The 22,182-nt window shown below is 41.9% G+C and overlaps 1 protein-coding gene across 1 annotated transcript in view; it reads left to right on the top strand.

Moving 5' to 3' along the window:
- LOC113426091 (cytochrome P450 2J2-like) overlaps window positions 1-21,957 on the top strand; it is a 36,875-nt gene extending 14,918 nt beyond the window's left edge. Inside the window, exons 3-9 of the mRNA XM_026688423.2 lie at window positions 181-330; window positions 798-958; window positions 4,006-4,182; window positions 6,595-6,736; window positions 10,846-11,033; window positions 14,359-14,500; window positions 21,519-21,957. Coding sequence (XP_026544208.2) covers window positions 181-330; window positions 798-958; window positions 4,006-4,182; window positions 6,595-6,736; window positions 10,846-11,033; window positions 14,359-14,500; window positions 21,519-21,709 — 1,151 coding nt within the window. The 3' untranslated portion in view covers window positions 21,710-21,957. The remainder of the gene's footprint in view (window positions 1-180; window positions 331-797; window positions 959-4,005; window positions 4,183-6,594; window positions 6,737-10,845; window positions 11,034-14,358; window positions 14,501-21,518) is intronic.
- The last annotated feature ends 225 nt before the right edge of the window (window positions 21,958-22,182 follow it).

The raw sequence follows: 22,182 nt of genomic DNA, 5'->3' as shown, positions 1-22,182 counted from the left end.
GCTAGCTTATGCATTGAGTACCAAACAAACAAGGAATATGTTCATGTCAAAATTCATTGAGTAGCAAATTTGATGAGTTTCTAAGCAGTTGAGTACCGAGATACATTTTGAAGGCTATCAATCTGATTAATTTTACATTTTTGTGAACACTAATGTTTCTATCTGTCTTGGTGATGTCAGGTATTGTCTTTTCAAATGGTCACACCTGGGAGCAGCAAAGACAGTTTGGTGTTGTCACCATGAGGAAGTTGGGACTGGGGAATAAAGGCATGGAATCGCAAATCGAAGAGGAGGCCCAACAACTTGTGGAATTCTTTGCTGAGACAAAGGGTATGTGACAATCTGAGATGATGTCGGCTTGAATATAATGGTGCAGACAGAATAACAGAGTAAGAGAGTTGGAAGGGACCTTGGAGGTCTTCTAGTCCAACCCCCTGCTCAAGGAGGAGACCCTTTACCAGGAGTATCAAACTCAATTTTATTGTGTGCTGCATCAACATTTTGGTTGCCCTCAAAGGGTCAGTTGCATGTAAAACTATGGCAATTCACAACAGCCAGGTGGGCGTGGTTGGGTGGGTGTGGCATGGTGGGTGTGGTATAGTGGGTGTGGCTGATTCAACGTCGCTCACTGGGTGTGGCTGACTCGGGATGGTTGGGTCAGGATGGAACAAGTTGTACCAGCTAACTTGACGTGGGGACAACTTATTTCTAACAAGATCTACCAGGCATCCAAGTTTTGATATAACTGGGAAAGGAAGTATTAATGTGAATATAAATACAAATTCTTCTATTTTCAGGACAGCCATTTGACCCATTCCTCCCCATCGTGAGATCAGTTTGCAGTGTGATTTGTGCTATTGCTTTTGGACATCATTTTTCCAACAACGATCAAGACTTCCTGGAGTTAGTGAAAGCCATTTCGATCGCCTTAAAATTTGGAAGCAGTATCTTCTACGTAGTAAGTTGTTGTACCTTTGTTTTTCCTTCTCCTACCCAATCTGAGTTACTTAATTTCAGATTTTCTAGAACAATGGACTGATGGTGTTTAAAAGAAACCCATCTCACTTAAATATTGGCCGTTCTTGAATGATATAATACAACAGTAATATTGTACCCTTTGAAATAAGTTGATCCTTAAGCTTGAAGGTAGCCATTTTGGAATCAAACATGAGCCAAAAGACAGAAAGGTGACCATGGAATTTTCTGCCCATTATCATTGGTGAGTTGGTGGCTTTAAAAATAGAATACAGGTAGTCATCGACTTACAACAGTGACTGTTCAAAGTTACAACAGCACTGAAAAAAGTGACTCATAACCATTTTTCATATTTATGACTATTGCAGCATCCCCATGGTCACATGATTTATACTTGGATGTTTGACAACTGACTCACATTTATGACGTTTGCAGGGGCCTGGGGTCATGTGATCACCTTTTGCAACTGTCTGACAGGAAAAATGAATGGAGAAATGAGATTCATTTAACAAATGTGTTACTAATTTACAACTGCAGTGATTCACTTAACAAATGTGGCAAGAAAAGTCATAAAATAGGGGAAAACTCATTTAATAAATTTCTCACTTACCAACATAAATACTGGGCTCAGTTGTGGTCATAAATCGAGGACTACCTGTACACACACACACAAACACACACACACACAGAGAGACAGAGACAGAGAGACAGAAAGGCAGAGAGACAGAGACAGAGTGACAGAAAGAGAGACAGAAAGAGAGAGAGAGAGTGACAGAGTGACAGAAAGAGAGAGACAGAGACAGAGACAGAGTGACAGAAAGAGAAGAGAGAAAGAGAGTGAGAGAAAGAGACAGAGTGACAGAGAGAGACACACAGAGAGAGACAGAGACAGAGTGACAGAAAGAGAGAGACAAAGAGAGAGAGAGACAGAGACAGAGTGACAGAAAGAGAGAGAGACAGAAAGAGCGACAGAGAGACAGAGTGACAGAAAGAGAGAGAAAGAAAGAGAGAGAGAGAGAGTGACAGATAGAGAGAGAAAGAAAGACAGAGAGACAGAGTGACAGAAAGAGAGAGACAGAAAGAGACAGAGAGACAGAGACAGAGTGACAGAAAGAGAGAGACAGAAAGAGAGAGAGAGAGACAGAGTGACAGAAAGAGAGAGAAAGAGAGAGAGACAGAGACAGAGTGACAGAAAGAGAGAGACAGAAAGAGAGAGACAGAAAGAGAGAGAGACAGAGACAGAGTAACAGAAAGAGAGAGACAGAAAGAGAGATGCATACAAACTTAATTGGAGATTTGGAGATTTGGAGATCCTGCCTGTTGTCATCCTTGACTTATACATACCAGTTGCCCAGTGTCCGAATTTTGATTACGTGACCCTGGGGATGCTGCAACAGTCGTAAGAGTGAAAAACAACCACTTTTTTCAGTGCCGCTGTAACCTCGAACAGTCACTAAATGTATGGTTGTAAGTTGAGAACTACATTTAGGCATCTCTTGTGGATTGCCTCCATCGACTTTAGTTCTAATTTTGCTGGTCATCTGGTGAGCTTGCTCTGATAATTCATAGAAGCTGGTTCATGGTTCAATTGTCAACCCTTTTTTGTTATTGAAACTTGGATTCTCTCTTTCTCTTGTCCCAACGGTGCTTTCTCTGCACTTCCTTGTTTTTTTTTCTTTGAACACATTTTGCTTCTCATCCAAGAAGTTTCTTTTGCTCTGATTGGATGGTGGGGAATGGAAGGATTTATACCCCTTGCAGACAGCGGGTTATTTGCATCCTTTTTAGAGTGTCGTTGAGGCCACTTGGAGGTTTATCTGTGTCCTCAGGATCACCTAAGTGGTTCAAATGGCTGTGGAGCCTTCTTGGAACTGTGGAAAGGACTGTGTTGTACTATTGGAGATAGATGATGTCGTATCCCTTCCTCTCTATTGAGAGAGGGCTGTTCAGTTTTGATATAGATGGCCTCAAAATAGAATAGAATAGAACAGTGGTGGGATTCGATTATTTTTTTTTACTACCAGTTCTGTGGGCATGGCTTGGTGGGCATGGCAGGGGAAGGATCTTGTAAAATCTCCAGGCAGAGCTGGTATTTCCTGGTTCTCCAAACTACTCAAAATTTCCGCTACCGGTTCTCCAGAACTGGTCAAAATCTGCTGAATGCCACCTCTAGAGTAGAGTAGAGTAGAGTAGAGTAGAGTAGAGTAGAGTAGAGTAGAATAGTTGGAAGGGACCTTGGAGGTCTTCTAGTCCAACCCCCTGCTTAGGCAGGAAACCCTATAGCATTTCTTGGACCCCTCTTTCAAACCAGAGGTCCGCTCTGTCCAAATTGTGGACTTTCCTGTCTTCAAAAGAGCGGCTAGCTGTCTGCAAGGAGTATAAATCCTTCCATTCCCCACCGTCCAGTCAGAGCTGAAGAAGTTTCTTGGATGAAAAGTGAAATGTCTTAAAAAGAAAAAAAAATGGATGGTGGGGAATGGAAGGATTTATACCCCTTGCAGACAGCAGGTTATTTGCATCCTTTTTAGAGTGTCGTTGAGGCCACTTGGAGGTTTATCTGTGTCCTCAGGATCACCTAAGTTGCCTCCTGAAAAAACCAACAACACATCTTTGGGACAATCATGACCTGGATGACTGAGCATCTCTGCAGACTTTTAGCTATACAATTTGGGATGGACACCCTTGGAATGGTGTGGGAGTAGGAATGGATTGCCAGAGGAAAAATTGCAGACTACAGCCACCATTATCACCACTCAGGTGACCCTGAGGACACAGATAAACTTCCAAGTGGCCTCAACGACCTTCTAAAAGGATGCAAATGACCAGCTGTCTGCAAGGAGTATAAATCCTTCCATTCCCCACCATCCAGTCACTGCTGAAGAAGCTTCTTGGATGAAAAGCGAAACGTCTTCAAAAGAAAAACTAAGAAAGTCCAGTTGCCTCTTGACAAAAGCATCCTTGGGACAAGCATGGCATGGACAACTGAGAATCTCCACAGACATTTTCTCTCTCTCTCTTTCTCTTTTCTAGCTCTATGAGGGTTTCCCACATATCATGAAGCATCTGCCAGGCCCTCACCAGACTGCCCTATCTGCTCTGGAGACGATAGTTTCGTTTGCCAGGAAGGAAATTATACTGCATAAGGAGAACAGGAATTTGCATGAACCACAGGATTTCATTGATTTTTATCTATTTCAAATGGAGAAAGTAAGCCTTGGCACACCGCTCCTACTCATTATAGAGCGTATCTTCTGTAGGATCATTACAGGTAGCCCTTGATAACAATTTACTTATTTATTTAGAAAATTTATATTGCCGCCTACTCACACACGGCGACTCAACACAGCTTACAAAGACATAAAAGGACAAAAGAAATAAAAAGAAAAAAATACTGTGTTTCCCCCAAAATACTACCTACTCAGAAAGTAAGTCCTAGTTTGATTTTTACACATGTGCCCAGTAGAAGCCCTATCCCTCCCCCAAAATAAGCCCTGATGAAGACCCCACCCAATCCAGGGTGTACAGGTAAAAATTAAGCTTGGGTGGGGATGAGGGTGGTGGAGTTGCCCTAATACTTACTTTTGGATAGTTGGGAGACACGGGTGTGCCACGCCCGCATCTTCCAACTATCCGAAAGTAAGTATTAGGTGAGTAGGCGCAGCCAAGGTAAGATAAGGAGTGGCTGAGAGGGCCAGCCAGGGGTGGGATTTAGTGGTTCGCCAAACCACGCAGACTCGTAACTAGAGGATCGCCCGAATCTGTTCAAAACCATAGCAGCCCACTCCTGGATATCGCCAATGAATGGGTTTTCCCGCTAATGAGATTTTCCCATGTATTTTACCAGTAAATGCATATAAGCCAGACTTGAAAAGTCACTGGCCTCCCAAACATACCCATGCGCTCTGAATTCATTGGTGATCTCCATTTTGCTCTCTGAATTCATAGCCTAACCCTAACCCTAAGTGGGTTTCCCACCAATGGGATTTTTTCATGTATTTTACCAGTAAATGCAGATAAGCCAGACTGGAAAAGTCACTGCCCTCCTAAACATACCCATGCATTCCAAATTCGGTGGTGATATCCATTTTGCTCTCCCAATTCATGGAGGCCTAACCCTAACTGGGTTTTCCCACCAATGGGATTTTTCCATGCATTTTACCACTAAATGCAGATAAGGCAGACTTGAAAAGTCAGCGTGCCCTCCAAAACATACACATGCGCGCTAAATTCCTTGCCGATCTCCATTTTGCTCTCCCAATTCATGGAGACCTAACCCGAAGTGGGTTTCCCACCAATGGGATTTTTCCATGTATTTTAGCAGTAAATACAAATAAGCCAGACTGGAAAAGTCACTGCCCTCCTAAACATACCCATGCGGTCCACATTCATTGTCGATCTCCATTTTACTCTCCAAATTCATGGAGACCTAACCCTAACCAATGGTGGGATTCAAATAATTTAACAACCGGTTCTCTGCCCTAGTGATTTCTTCCAATAACCAGTTCACCAAACTGCTCAGAAAGAAACTGATCTCTCAAACTGGTGCGAACTGGCTGAATCCCACCACTGACCCTAACCCTAACTGGGTTTTCCCACCAATGGGATTTTCCCATGTATTTTACCAGTAAATGCAGATAAGCCAGACTTGAAAAGTCACTGTCCTTCTAAACATACCCATACATTTCAAATTCATTGGTGATCTCCATTTTGGTCTCTGAATTCATGGAGGCCTAACCCTAACCCTAACTGGGTTTTCACGACAATAGGAAATGTATTTTACCAGTAAATGCAGATAAGACAGACTGGAAAAGTCAGTGCTCTCGTAAACATTCCCATGTATTCTCCATTTGTTGCCAATGTCTATTTTTCTGTCTGAATTCATGGGGGCTTAATCATACAGTATTTTATCCATATCTGGGATTCTCTGTGGTTTGGAGCGTTTTCCAGAGTATATGTGTCATATCGCACCACTCTAAGCATTTGGTTTTCTCAATAGATGGAGGAAAGAGGTGTTTCTTCTTTCCCAGCTTTACTGGAGAATTTTGGGAATTCAAGTCCCCTGACCTGTAAGGGGACAAGGTTGAGAAACACTGTTGTAGAGCAGGGAGTCTTCAATTCTTCCCCCTCAGCCCATTCAGAACTGGCCCCAGAAGTGTTGGCAGAGTGTGTATGAAACCATCCCGTCTACTCACCACCACCATTGCTTCTGGTCCACGAAGTTGTAAAGGTAGGGAAACACAGCTCTAGAGCAGGGATCCCCAATCCCTTGTCCGTGGAACAGCACTGGGCCTCGGCATGCCAGAAACCAGGCTGTGCAAAGAAATGAAATCCCATCTGCAAGATGCGGGCACAGCATGCAAAACCATGCCCCCTCCAGTCCATGGAAAAAGCTGGTCCCTGGTGCCCAAAATGTTGGAGGTCACTGCAATAGGGCATTCACTCAATTATCATGTCCCACTTTGTATATTCACCCTTTGCAACCTTGTGGCATCCTGATAGAGTGGACTATTGCCTCCCCAGATAACATAGCTCATGAGCAGGAACAGGCTAGTTTGAAGTCGTTTGGTAGCTGTAGGGAAATGCCTGTAAATGACATTTCCTTCTTGTTAATATCTATAGAGGAAGGATGATCCCAATTCTACTTATAATGAGGATAATTTGGCTCACTGCATAGCTGACCTCTTTATTGCTGGGACAGACACAACTTCCGCCTCCCTGACAAGTGCAATGCTTCTCATGGCAAACGATTTGGATATACAAGGTACGACAAATTGCAGCACTAGTGGAAATAATAAGGTTTATTTGTTGTGGAGTGAAAAGAGCACCGATCTTTCTCAGAGGATTTGCATCTAGACAAGGGGTGTAAAACTCAAGGCCTGCAGGCAAGATCAGGCCCATCAGGTATTTAGATCTGACCTGCAGGGCCACCCTGGAAACAGCAAAGGACCAGCCCGCAGTGCCTCTGCCAGTGAAAATGGAGCTTGTGAGGGCCATACAGCAGCCCACCTGAGCTCTGTTTTTGCTGGCAGAGGGCTGCAGGAAGCCATCGCAGCAGAAAACAGAGCTTGGGAGCCCGTTTTCTCTGGCAGAGTGCTTTGGCCACTACAGGTGCCCCTGACAGGAGCAACATTGAGCTGGATACAGCCACCCCAGCCATGCCCACTCCAGCCCCCTGAGGTGAAACAAAACCCTGATGTGGCCCTCAATGAAATAGAGTTTGACACCCCTGATCTAGACTGCCTCCATCTGAGAAGGACTACTCTTTTTACACGGTTAGCTACAACAGCAGATCTTGCCTGCTGCCATACTACACAGATCACTAATAAACTGGGCATTAGGGTGGGGAGTAACAGAACACAACCTCTAGACCCATGATGGCGAACCTATGGCACATGTGGCACGCAGAGCCATTTGTGTGGGCACATGAGCCCCAGCGAAACTTACCTGCACTGCGCATGCGCGTGCCTCCTAGCTGATTTTTGGCCCATTTGAAGTTGTTTTTGCCCTCCTGGAGGCTGGAGGGAAGCCTCTGCAGCTACGGGAGGCAAAAAAACGGGCCTTCCGGAAATACTGGAAGTGCTGAAACAGGCCCGTTTTCAGCCCCCCGAGGTTGCAGAGGCTTCCCTTCAGCCTCCAGGAGGGTGAAAACGGTCCCCCGGGCTCCAGAGGCCCTCCAGAGGCTGAAAACGGACACTTCCAGTATTTCCGGAAGACCCATTTTTCAGCCTCCTAAGGCTGCAGAGGCTTTCCTCAAGCTTCCGGGAGAGCAAAAACGGCCTCAAACGGGCCAAAAATCAGCTGAGAGGGCATTCACGGAGAGGCGCGCGCATGTGCAGTGCAGTTAAGGGGGCAGGGCGGGGGTGTTGCACACACATGTGCAACGGGGGGGCGCGCATTGCATTGTGGGTGCTGGCACGGGCGCACGTGCTATTGCACACATTCACGTTTTCGGCACTCCACAACAAAAAGGTTCCCCATCACTGTGCTAGACAATGGCAGGTCTGTTGATAACAGTGCTCACCTTTGACTGCAGAAAGAGAGGGTCAACCTATTTTCCAAAGCCCCTGAAGGAAGTACACGAAGCAATGGATGGAAACTAATTAAGGAGAGACCCAAGCTAGAAATAGGAGGAATTTCCTGACAATTAATCAATGGAATAACTTGCCTCCAGAGGTGGTGGGGTCTTCCATCCATCCCTGGGAGTTTTTAAGAAGAATTGGACAACCATTTGTTTGAAATGGTATAGGGTTTCTGCTTGAGCAGGATTAGAAGGCCTCCAAGTTTCCTTCCCAGGCTCTTATTCTCTTAAGGACTAGGGAAATGTGTTGTGATAGCACTGTCCCAATCTATGAGGGGCTGTTACAAAGAAGAGGGGATTAATCTATTCTCCAAAGCACCTGAAGCAGTGGTGGGATTCAAATCTTTTTACTACTGGTTCTGTAGGTGTGGCTTGGTGGGCGTGGCTTGGTGGGTGTGGCAGGGGAAGGTTACTGCAAAATCCCATTCCCTCCTCACCCCGCTATCCTGCTTTCCAGCTCTGTTCTCCCGTGCAGGGCAACCAAAGAAGACTCAGACGATCAGCTGGAACTCGGGAGGCAGAGAAGAGATGGGGCAGGGCCAGTCAGAGGTGGTATTTGCCGGTTCTCCAAACTACTCAAAATTTCTGCTACCGGTTCTCCAGAACTGGTCAGAACCTGTTGAATACCACCTCTGACCTGAAGCCAGGACAAGAAGCAATAGATGGAAACCAATCAAGAAGAGAAGCAACCAAGAACTAATGAGAAATTCCCTGACAGTTAATTAATTAATTAATTAACCAATCAATCAATCAATCAATTAATTAATTAATTAATCAGTGGAACAGCTTGCCCTCAGAAGCTGTGGGGACTCCAACACTGGAGATTTTAAAGAAGAGATTGGACAACCATTTGTCTCAATTGGTATTAAGGATTTATTATAATTTATAATTATTATAATGTAAGGATTTATTATCTTCTGCCTCCCTCTAGTGTCAAATCTTTGAGATCTCATTCTCATGTTGATAATACCAATCACCATCACCATTTCAAACAGAAAGATTCTTCTAATTAATTAAAAATTATAATCCCAAATCCATCTGGACCCTTCATTCTTTATTAATCTCCCAAAATCCACATTAATTGATAGTCTTATGGATGAATCATTTATTAAAAGTGATCTAGATAATCTGGTTTCTCTTGGCTTATTTGTAGATCATCTCCCTTCAATCCTGAGTGACTGGTGGGTGAAGTTAAAACAGAAAAAAAGTGACAATTCCAGCTGTGGAGCTGAAATTATTCCATGACAGCATGAGTCACATCAAATAAAAAATGAGGCTTAAATAATTGTTTTCCCTCTCTCAAAAGAGAAATGTAACAAAACCTTGCCCTCAAAACTGGGAGGGGGGGGGGAGGAGAAACCTCCACTGATCCTCTTCCCTACCTTAAAAAAAAGCAGAGCCAAAAGAAAAATGGTGCACACGTTAACATCTCCTAGTATTTTTGAAGAAAGATAGAAAAACAGAGAACTCAAAGGAAGTGGAAAGAAAAGAAGCACAACAACAGAGCCAAAGATAGATCTCCTGGAATATAACATAAAAATATGGAGAAAGAATTTAGGTGATAAGCAATAAGGGCTGGCCAATTTCATATTAGTAACCATGTTTGGTTACCTAAACGGTCCTTTTCAGGGCCACAAACAATAAAAATGTTAACAAAACACTAGCATTGGCCTTAGTAATTGCAACACGTATGCCACTGGGTATGCATCAGTTAATCTGTTTTCATAGTCATTGTAAGCATGCAAGAAAATTCACAATCCCCATCCAAACAGCATCAAATTGCAAAAAGCTTATGCTTTTCACTTAAAAACCACCAGTATTTATTTAAATATAACAATATTTGCATAGCAGTGGGCATAAAGTATAAAATCAATGGCCTATCCAAAAAATGTCATAAACCGTAAACTGTAAACCATAAAGTGTGCAGGACTTTTTCACACAGCTGTAGTAGATAATGTATCTTTTTTGTGTGCCTATACACACACTATACTATGTAATATGTATGTACACATATGGCATATATACATAGGATCAAATATGTATTTTGGATGTTCAGTAGTAGTAAATAGACAGGGAAATTGTATCTTGTTGAGGCCTTTGAGGCAAGGAGAGACCAGGCAAGGGGTCCCTTGATGTGAGTGATGTCAAGTTGGCCACACCCACCCAGTCACATGATCACTCACCCATGCCTACCCAGCCGGTCCTTAGAGCAGAGAACCAGTTGTTAAATTATTTGAATCCCACCACTCTCTCTCTCTCTCTTTATCTATCTATCTATCTATCTATCTATCTATCTATATCTATCTATCTATCTATCTATCTATCTATCTATCTATCTATCTATCTATCCTTTCTATCCTTTCTATCCTTTTTATCCTTTCTATCTGTCATCTATCTATCTATCTATCTATCTATCTATCTATCTATCTATCTATCTATCTATCTATCTATCATGGCAAATAGGAGGCAATACAAATCTAATAAATAAATACAATAAATAAATATTATCTATCATCTATCTCTCTATATCTACCTATCATCTATCTATGATCTCAAAGCAAGCTAAAATGAAACAGAATCAAAGTCCAAGTTTTGCCTGTAAGTTCAATTCAATTGCTGGATCTTTTATTTTACACTATACGTCAACTAATATTCAGGTTTACTGTTACTCTTAATGGCAACTGTACCAAGTCATATATAGATTAATATCTCTCAATCTTCATGTTATTTCTTTTTGTAAATAAACAGAATGCTGTGAAATAAGATTCACATTTTTTCCTTTTTTTTCTCAGATAAAGTTCACCAGGAGATGAATGAAGTTTTTGGTTCTTCGCCCTCAATCTCTTACAAAGAACGGAAAAAACTGCCTTATACCAATGCTGTGATTCACGAGATCATACGAAAAAAATATGCTTTTCTATTTGGGCTTCCAAGACAATGTGTACAGGATGTTTATCTGAACGGTTTTCTCATTCCTAAGGTATAGATTTTAGATTTTCTGAATTACTGGATCTGTATGGTATGGGCTTCATACCCAGGCAGGAACTCTGTGACTAAACTCCAGTTTTCTGATTTATTTACTTTGGACTAAGTGCATTGTATGAATCCAGCAAGATATGTCAGTATACCGTTCTTGCTGGCATGGGTGGACATTGTGGGTAGGTGGTTCCTTAGATAGCTTCAATTCATACCATGAAGGACTAAAGACATATTGTTTTTTTTAGCATAGGATAGAATAGAATTCTTTATTGGCCAAGTGGGATTGGACACACAAGGAATTTGTCTTGGTGCAAATGCTCTCAGTTGTACATAAAAGAAAAGATACATTCGTCAAGAATCATAAAGTACAACACTTAATGATAGTCATAGGGTACAATAAGCAATCAAGTCATACTAGGAAACAATCAATATAAATCGGAAGGACACAAGCATCAAGTTACAGTCATAAGCCATAAGTGGGAGGAGATGGGTGATAGGAAAGATAGGAAAGGTGTAAAGATTAATAGTAATAGTAATGCAGACTTGGTAACTAGTTGGACAGCATAGAGCAGGGGTTGCCAACCTTTTGGACCTCAGGGACCACCAAACTCATAATTTTAAATCCTGCAGACCAGAGACCCTGGGAAAATCCCCAAAAAAGTCTGCAGGAAAATTCCCCACCCCATTTTCCTACCGATCGATCATTCTTTATTTGGGATCTCTGGATACTGTCTCCAGCTCCGTTCTCAGGGGGAGAGAGAGAGAGAGAGACTTTTGGCTTCATGCAAAGAAAGCAGCAGAAGGAGCAGAAGTCTTTCTTTCTCTCCCGCAAACTCTTCCAGAAATGAGTCTTTGCTGGCACAGCCTCTTGGAGCAGGATGCCTTGCAGGGTCCCAAAGACTCATTTCTGGTGGAGAAAGAAAGACTTTTGCTGTTTTCCTTGTGTGCAGCCAAAAGCAGAAGAAAGAAGTGGAAAGAAGCAACCCGGTGGCCAGGCAAGGCGCGTAGGGCGAGTGGGGCAAGCTCCCCCTTTCTGCCCTTTCCCCCCTCCCCTCACTACCTCGTGTTGCTTGCAATGCAAATGATGCAAGCCTTGTGTTTATGCGGGCCATGTGGGTGGCGTAGCCTTGTGTTCCTGTGCAGCCTGGATTAATTGCTTTGGAGGGTGCTTTGAGGGTGACATTTCTCTGCGGACCACCAAAATTTTGTCACGGCCCACTGTGGTCCCCGGCCCACTGGTTGGCGACCACTGGTGTAGGGGGAATTATTTGTTTAGCAGATTGATGGCGTTCGAGAAAAAGAGATTGTTCTTGTGTCTAGTTGTTCTGGTGTGTGGTTCTCTATAGTGTCATTTTGAAGGTAGGAGTTGAAATTGTTTATGTCCAGGATGTGAGGGGTCTGTAAATATTTTCACAACCCCCTTTATGACTCATGCAGTATACAGGTCCTCAGTAGTAATCCAATTCTCTGGGTAATTTGCTTCTACCTGTGTTAGAATCTCCTCCGCGTTTTATTTAAGTTTATACTTAAATAAAATAAATAATAATTGTTTATAATGCCTTGGTAAGACCACGCTTGAAATCCAAGAGGCTTTCACAAAGAATCTATTCTTCAAAGCACCTGAAGGCAGGACAAGAAGCAATGGATGGGAACTAATCAAGGAGAGAAGCAACCTAGAACTAATCTTCCCAAACATGTTTTTTTTTTCAAGAGTTTCAAGACTTTCTTGTTTTTCTTTGAGGATGTTTCGCTTCTCATCTAAGAAGCTTCTTCAGCTCTGACTGAATGGTGGGGAATGGAAGGATTTATATTCCTTGCAGACAGCTTGGTCCTTTGCATTCTTTTTGCCAGTCCTTAAGGTCACCTTGAGGTTTATCTGTATCCTCAGGGTTACCTAAGGAGGAATTTCCTGACAGTTAGAACAATTAATCAATGGAATGACTTGCCTCCAGAAGTTGTGGGAGTGCTCCAACACTGGAGATTTTAAGAAGAGATTGGACAACCGCTTGTCTGAAATGATATGGGGTTTCCTGCCTGAGTAGGGGATTGGACTAGAAGACCTCCAAGGTCCCTTCCAACTCTGTTATTCTTTTAAATAATAATGATAAAATAAAGAAATAAATAAAAAAGAGCTCTGCCCTATAACATTTTGGGAACACCAGATAAAGCCAGCCTGTTGGCTTTTCTGATTCCCCTCTTGATTTCTCCATATGGAGAGATACTTCTGCAATATTCATTCCAGTGGGCAAAAGCAGAGTGAGTTATAATCCTTCAAAACAAAAGCAAAATATTATCTGCACGTGATGGGCCTTAATGAGAAGCTTCAAAAAGATCCTTCCTTGGTTTGGAGAAAGAAAGTTAAATGATAGAAATATATACTTGAGTATAAACATATAATTTAATAGATATATACTTATGCAAGCACAAATACTTAAATGAATATAATTATAAATTAAATGTTTATATAAATAATAAATACTGTAATTCTAAGGGCAAAGAAAATCACATTGGAGAAAAAAATAGATTTGGATTTAAAATAGAAATGAAGAAAAACAAAATCTAGAGTTGCAATAATGTATGCTTAATGAACCGCTTACATTTGCCAAATCTAAATTTATCTCTTTTGCATAATTACATAACACTGCAAATTATTCAACTTGTTTCTACTGAATCCGGATTTACTAGATGCATCCGCTACAAAAGGGATTAAACCTGAACAGGTTCCATTTGTTAATTCCAAAATCTGCTGTATCTTCTAGTGTTTTCAAAATTAAGTGTATATAAAGTAACAAAAATGGGTGGGCAAGCCCTCAAGAGATAATTGCAAGTCTGGGCAGACTGCCAAAAGCTATTATTAGAAATAACAAAGCAGATCCTGAAAATACTTAAGGAATCAGGTTAAAAATAACACAGCCCTAACGGAATTAACCCTTAGGACAAAAGAATTAACCCTTAGACAAAAAAAACAACAACACAAAAGCTCGGATAGGATAAACCCCTTAAAGCAGGGAAACAAAAACCTACAGCAATCAGAAACACAACAAAACCCATCAAGCTGCAGAAGCTTCAAAGGGGAATGAAGCATAAAAGGCTCAGATTCAAACTCCCAACCTGTTTGCAAGCCAGGAACCTTGAGCTGTGTCACTTTTTGTTTCTTGCCTTGCTACATTAAAAGAATTCCACTTTCTGGCAGCTGGCTTCTGCATCCATTTCTTCTCAGCGTCTGTGGTGTATCCCAGCTGGGAACAAACTGGGGAAATTTCTTCCAATACCAGAAACAGTTGGGCTTGTCTAGATGTTTCAATATGTTAATTTGTTCTTTACAGGGTGCTGTCATTTTTCCAGACTTACGTTCTGTTCTTTTGGATCCTGAACACTGGGAAGCACCTGAAGACTTCAATCCAAATCATTTTCTGGACAAGGCAGGAAATTTTGTAGAAAAAGATGCATTTCTTCCCTTTGGAGCAGGTAATTCTCAGAAAAGTAATTGTGATTGCCAAATGATACTTACTGAAGTCTAAGACATACCTAGCTTTTGGGGAGGAAAACCTCTGCCTCCTTGCAGCAAACAGCAAACAGCCTGTTTCAGCTTCAGCACAGCCTGATTAACACAAGCAGCCTCCTAACAATCAGCTGTTTCAGGCTGAGGGATTGCCATTGCCTATTGCTGCCTCTGCACACCCCATTTTCAGCCTCTGCATCTTGTTTTCGGCTTCCACATGCCCCATTTTCGGCCCTTTCCAGGAGGTGGGGCTCGGAACAGGCAGAAAATGGGGCACACGGAGGCTGAAAATGGGGTGTGCAAAGGCCAAAAATGGGATGCGGAGGCCTAAAATGGAGTGAGTGGAGGCAGAAATAGGTGATGGGTATCCCTGCAGCCTGAAACAGCTGATCGTTGGCGTCCCACCAACAATTAACAATGCAACAATGCTTGTGCTAATCAGGCTGTGCTGAAGCTGACCAGGCTGTTTGCTGTTTGCTGCAAGAAGGCAAATGGCTGGAAGGCAGAGGCTGAAGGATGGGGACTGGCGGGTGGGTGGAGCTTTGTCAACATTCACTATATAAGACACACAAACATTTCTGTTCCGTATTAGCAGGCTTGTAGGCCTGCATTCCTATTGGTCCGGAATAGCCGGGCCGTGATTAGACGTTATAAGCACTCCTGATTGGCTCATATGGGGATTGCCGCGATTGGGCAAAACCAAGCGCGGCAAGCTCAAAAACCTGTCATTGGCTGCCTAGCTGTGGCCAGCTCTATAAAAAGAGCTGCCGCGGCTAGGGCAGTTATCTCAGAATCTAGCTACTGAATAAAGAGCTGTTGTTCACTACCCATGCCTCGCCTCTTCTTGGGACCCACCGACCGAACATAACAATTTCCACTCACTTTTTTGGGGGGCAAAGTGCATCTTATACTCTGAAAAATATCGTAATTTACGAAGAAGGCTATAGTGAGAAGGAAATACAGGTGGCTCTCGCCTTATAACTGATCACTTTGCAACTGTTTAGATTTATTTATTTATTTATTTTATTTTGTTAAGCAGTTATAAGATAACAGGTATAGGTATAAACGTAGTTATGGATACATGAAATGGATACATATAAGAAAAATAAAAAAGAAACAATAGGACAGGGACGGTAGGAACGTTGGTGTGCTTATGCATGCCCCCTACGTAACATAAGAGCCAGGACAGAATTCAAAAGCACTTCAAGTTTATTCCATGCAAACTACATACAAGACTCTGAACTACTAACAATCAATGCGAATTGGCACCAGATAAGGGTCAACAGACTTCAAGGTGTGTTTGTATTGACTCTTTTGGGGGTATAAGATCTCCAGACTGATGATGCATTTGACCCCACCCTCAGGCTCAGCCTGGTCATCTCCTACAGGACTGGCCAAGACCTAGTTATGACCTGGTCCCAAAGTTACGACTACTGCAATGCCCCTGTAGTTGTTCACCCTTATGACTGATCACAGTGACCCACCCAACCTATCTCCTCCCCTAACAGCAGGCCTGGGACCTGCTTCTCACCCCACCAGGCCCCATGTCCTCCACCTCATTTAGATTAATCTAAAAAAATACATCTGTTAATTTCTTTTTACAATCCTTAAATTTCCAGTCTTTCTGTAATAGTTTTTCAATTGATCTCCATCTAAAAGTTGGGGAATTACTTTTAAAAACCTATTTCAGTGGGTTATGATCGGAAAAAGACTAGAATCCCCACAATCCTATTAACCATACTACAATAATAAAAAACAATTAAGATAATCAAAAGCCTGGAGATGAAAACATATGAAGAACGGCTGCAGGTGGCTAGTCTAAAGAAAAGAAGAATACGTGATAGCAGTATTTCAATGTTTGAGGGGCTGTTACAAAGAAGAGGAGGTCAAATTATTCTCCAAAGCAGCAGAAGGCATGAAAAGAAACAATGGTTGGAAACCAACCAAAGAGAGAAGCAAATTGGAATTAAGGAGAAACTTCCTAACAGTGAGGACAATTCACCAGTGGAACAGCTTGCCACCAGAATTTGTGGGTGCTCCATCACTGGAGGTTTTTAAAAAGGGTCTAGAAAGTCACTTATCTGAAATGGTATAGATTCTCCTGCTTGAGCAGGGGGCTGGACTAGAAGACCTCCAAGGTCCCTTCCAGCTCCTATTCTATTCTATTCTATTCTATTCTATTCTATTCTATTCTATTCTATTCTAACCATGTTTTTCAAAATCCCTATCGTATCTATTCTTGAGAACAATTGGTGTCTTTCTGAAAAATAAGTACGATCTTCAGAATTAATATTTTTTGTTTTCATCGATCTACTAGTGTTAAAATATCCATCAAATTAAAAAAAGTCTGTGATAATTTTCCCTGAATGGTAGGGAAAATTATCACACACTTTTTTTATTTGATGAACATTTTAACTCTAGTTAACTTCTAGTTTATTTTCTTCTCAGATAGTCTATTCAATTGCAGAGGGATAGCACCATTCCTGTCACCCATCAGGCAGCAATTCTAATACAAAAGGTTTTGTTTCATAAATTGTTTATTAAAAATATCTTTAATTTCATTTGGTGCATAAAGTCCCAAAACAAAAGTTTTAGCAGAATAACAGAATATAACAGAATATTCTGTTATTCTGTAAAAACCTTTTGTTAAAACAAGTTCAGTTCAGTTGTTCAGTTGTAGTTCAGTTTTCACTTCTATAAATCTACCAACCTCACCGGTTATTTTTAACTGTGGTTTTAATTAGGGATTAATTTATAGAACAAGTCCATTGTTTGTTGTTTGTTTGATCCTGCCAAAATGAATTCATCTCCAAAGTTTTTACAAATCAAATATTTCATGTCTTTATTTCAAATGCATGCTTCTTGTAAGGAAATTATATCTTGTTTTAATTTTTCCGAATACTTCTTTTCCCTTTTGTGAATGGAATTTGCCCCATTTACATTCCAAATTATGTGTATATAAGGTTAAGTACACAATTTAAACAAATCTGTGCTTGTAGCACCCAATTCCAAATTGTCTTGTTACCAGCAGATGGCAGCTAAAGTCAATAAAACAGACTGTCTGCAATGCATGTACTGATCTAATTATAATAATCCTAATCGTAACCAGTACACCCAGGTGAAATAGTATAGGAGGTACTATGGGAAGACAAACTTGGTATGAAAATAAAAGAGTTTAGAGTCAGAGATTTATCAAAAAGTTTTGTTTTATAATTAAAGGGAAGACTACACTTCCCCCCCATTATTAACTTTCTGATATTGTTTTAATTGTCCTGCTTTTTGTGAAATTTTTAACAACGTTTAATTAAAAGACATCTCCAGATTGTAATAATTAAAAATAAAAAAATAAAAAAACCCATCTCCAAAGATAAATACTTCAGTCCTTTCCCTTATTCTGTTCAAAGTCTGCGTGAAAGCACTGCATTATCAATAAGCCAATGATAATCAGTTTGATTATCTGATTCGGAGGTGTGGTGAAAGTCATGCCCTTGTGTCTGTGTGGCTAGGGTGAGAAAACAGGCTGAGATTCAAGCAAAATAAGGAAAAATGGTTGTTAATACAGAGACCAACAGTTATCAGGGCTGTACCATCTTTAATTCTTGATGGGATTTTCCTACCCTAGACAAAAAGTCAAAATGTCTTCATGATATTTTTGAAACATTATTTAATCAATAGGTTAGGTACTGTTAGAAGTAAAATCCAGTCTGGTTCCAAGCAGGGAGAAAGACACAGGAGTAATGGATTTGGAGACAAGCTGCGGGAAAGGAGGTCTCCATTTATTTAGGAATCAAAAGCTGTGAGAGGGATCTTGGAGTCTTAGTGGACAACCAGCTAAATAGGAGCCAGCAGTGTGCAGCAGCAGCCAAAAAAGCTAATGGAACCCTAAGTTGGATTAACAGAGGGATACAATCAAGATCAAGGGAGGTACTAATACCACTCTATAAAGCCTTAGTAAGACCACACCTAGAGTACTGCATCCAGTTTTGGTCATCACACTATAAAAAAGATGTTGAGACTCTAGAAAAAGTGCCGAGAAGAGCAACCAGGATGATTAGGGGACTGGAGACTAAAACATACAAAGAACGGTTGCAGGAACTGGGCTTGGCTAGTCTAGAGAAGAGAAGAACCAGGGGAGACATGATAGCAGCCTTCCAGTATTTGAGGGGCTGCCACAGGGAGGAGGAAGGGGTCAAGCTATTTTCTAAAGCACCGAAAGGCCAGACAAGGAATAATGGATGGAAACTGAACAAGGAGAGATTTAACTGGGAACAAGGAGAAACTTTCTGAAAGTGAGAACAATCAACCCATGGAACAGAAGTTGCCCTCAGAAGTTGTGGGAGCACCATCACTTGAGACTTTCAAGAAGAGATTGGACTCCCATCTGTCAGAAATGGTGTAGGGTCTCCTGCTTGGGCAGAGGGTGGACTAGAAATGACCTACAAGGTCCCTTCCAACTCTGATTATCTGTTATCTGTTAGCTAAGTGATTCCAATCTGGGAGATAGATGCAGACCCCAATGAATTTGGAGGCAAGCTGCAGGAAGGGAAGTTTCCATTTATTTAGGAATCAGAATCTAAGTGACTCAGCATCAGTTCTGGGTCAGCTGAAATACTGGCATGAGGAGTAGAAGTGATTTTTATATCCTTTTGGACCTTTGGTATTGAGATGCCTGGTGGGGTTATTTGATTAGATTAGTATTCTAACTGTCCCTATTTGGTTTCCTGGGTGGTGGTCAGGGTCCAGTCTAGCCTTGGGGAAAGGTGGGGAATATAAATTCTGTGCGGCTTTGTGTTTGCTGACTTAATCCTTAATCTTGTCAATCCAGCCTGTCTCAACCTTTGAATTGGGGATACTTGAGGCTATTCTGGCTGGGAGGCAGGGATTGCTTTAGCTTCCAGGGGTGGTTTTTCTTTGTCTTCTCTGGGGGCATAGAAATACAGAGGGGTGTGTGTCTTATGAATCTTCCTACAGTGCATACAATGAAATGAATTGCAGAAACGTAACAGAATAATAGAATTGGAAGGCACCTTGGAGGCCTTATGATCCAAACCCCCGTTCGACATTTCAGACGAATGGTTGTCCTGTCCACTCTCTTTTTAAAAACCTCCAGTATTGGAGCAGCCACAACTTCTGGAGCAGAGGTGGTATTCAGCAGGTTCTGACCAATTCTGGAGAACCAGTAGTGGAAATTTTGAGTAGTTCGGAGAACTGGCCAATCCCACCTCTGACTGGCCCTGCCCCCATCTCTTCTCTGCCTCCTGAGTCCCAGCTGATCGGCTGGGTCTTCTTTGGTTGCCCTGTACAGGAGAATGGAGCTGGCAAGCAGGTTAGTGGGGTGGGGAGGGAATGGGGATTTTACAGTATCCTTCCCCTGCCATGCCCACCAAGCCAAGCCACACCCATCAAGCCATGTACACAGAGCCGGTAGTAAAAATTTTTGAATCCCACCACTGTTCTGGAGGCACTGATTAATTGTTGAGTTAATTTCCTGTTAGGAGAATGAGCACCTACAGGGAGACGTATTTGAGAGAAGTGTTTGAATAATACAGCACACAGATACACTATACAGTAAATGTAGGTTTTTACTTCTGGGAAGGTTTAAAGCAAAGTTCAAAATAGGCAGTTCAAAGTCATTCACAAGTTAAATCAGTCAGTTTTCAATCCAGGGATAATTTAATAACAAATTCCAGTGTCAAAAACAGTTCAGTCTTACATCAAAAACATGAATATCAGTCAATTAGAAAAAAATGGAGGAACGGCAATACTCTCCGACAGAAGGAAACAGAGATTCACTGAGACACATTCTCTTCTGAGACTAAGAGTAAAACAACCCAGGTTTCTGGCTCCATCTTATGGCCGTTTGAGTAACCACACCCAATTACAGTTTTTGCATTTTCTTAAATAGACAGTATTAAAATGTCTATCCTGGTTTAAATATTTCTAACCCAAATACCTGTTCGGTGACTTATATTCCTAACATTAATTATTCTAACTCTCAAGAAATTTCCCCTTAGTTCTAAGTCGGTTCTCTCCTCGATTAGCTTCTATCTGTTGCTTCTTGTCCTGCCTTCAGGTGCTTTGGAAAATAGATTGACACCCTCTTTTTGGGGGGCAGCCCCTTAGATATTGGAACACTGCTACATACTCTATATTCACCTCTAATCAAATTTAGCATTTGAAGGGGAAGAGTTGGGATGTTATCCTAATGTCTTGAAAGTAGAAGTCTTCACCTACCACTTCAAATTCCTTTTCTAGGATCATTGCAAAATTGGGCAAACAGTTACCGAATAGGCAAAATGGGTTATTACAGATGTTCTACTTTAACTTTATTTTTCTCATAGGAGCTTTTGGGAGAATTGCACGTGCACACGTAGGGGGTGTGGGGATGCATGCATTGCTTTCTGGGTGTTGGTAGTGTGCAAGCGTGCGCATAATTTTTGGCACAGGAGCCCAAAAAAGGTTAGCCACCACTGCCCTATACCATTCCTTTGATCCCTCTTTCAAACCAGAGGTCCGCTCTGTCCAAAATGTGGACTTTCCTGTCTTTGAAAGAGTGGCCAGCTATCTGCAAGGAATATAAATCCTTCCATTCCCCACATCCAGTCAGAGCTGAAGAAGCTTCTTGGATGAGAAGTGAAATGTCTTCAAAGAAAAACCAGAAAGACCAGTTGTCTCTCGAAAAAGCACCTTTGGCACAACGAAGCCTAGCATTTTAGCAGTTAAAAAACCCACCGTGGATGCTTCCCTGACATTTTGAAGGAGGAGAACTTCACCCACCAGGTTCAAATGCATACAATCATTGCAAAGTGGAGCAAATAGTTAATGGATAGAGGCAAAATGGATTATTGCTGATTTGTTTCTTCTCCTCCTCCTCCTCCTCCTCCTCCTCCTCCTCCTCCTCCTCCTCCTCCTCCTCCTCCTCCTCCTCCTCCTCCTCCTCCTCCTCCTCCTCCTCCTCCTCCTCCTCCTCCTCCTCCTGTCCAGGAGCTCGTGCCTGCTTGGGGGAACTCCTAGCAAAGACTGAGTTCTTCAACTTTTTTACCAAACTGCTGAGGACATTTAAGTTGGAGCCACCAAGAGGTGTAGAAAAGCTCAGTGAAAAATCTATAATTGGGGTGTCTGTGCATCCTGCTTCCTATAAGATTTGTGCTCTCCCTCGTATCAGGACTCCGTAATATGGACAAATATCAAGAGAGTTCTCCGTTGTTACATGTTATGAGCTCTCCTTTGTTCAATATGTTTGTTCAACATGTTTTGTAGGTGATGTGATCTGATTTTCTCAATGGCTCTCCCTCCCAAGCGCTGAGTGGATTGTTTATCTAGCTTGCAACACTTTTATCAAGTGTGAAATGCTCTTGGCTGAATGCCCAGAAGTTCAATTAAACCTATTAAGAGCTTTCCCTTGCTGCTTGTCTTTCTGAGGTTATTGGGGACTCTCCGAGTCTCCCAAGCCTCTGCAAGCCCCCAGCAGCCCACTCCCGACTTCACACCAACTGCAGTGACTCCATACCCTATAAACCAGTTCAGGCCAGTTATCCAAGGTTGCGAGTGTTCCGAGGACAAGCTCTTCCCATTATCCAGCCTTGGTGATTTCCAAAAACACCTTTGTGGCATATTGTTGGCTATGGAAGGACACGGAGTATCCGGG

Source organism: Notechis scutatus, chromosome 4 (assembly GCF_049901735.1).
Source record: "Notechis scutatus isolate UNSWTSFEM ecotype Mainland chromosome 4, rNotScu1.2, whole genome shotgun sequence".
NCBI classification, from domain to species: domain Eukaryota; kingdom Metazoa; phylum Chordata; class Lepidosauria; order Squamata; family Elapidae; genus Notechis; species Notechis scutatus.
This window is presented reverse-complemented; position numbering and strand designations above follow the sequence as displayed.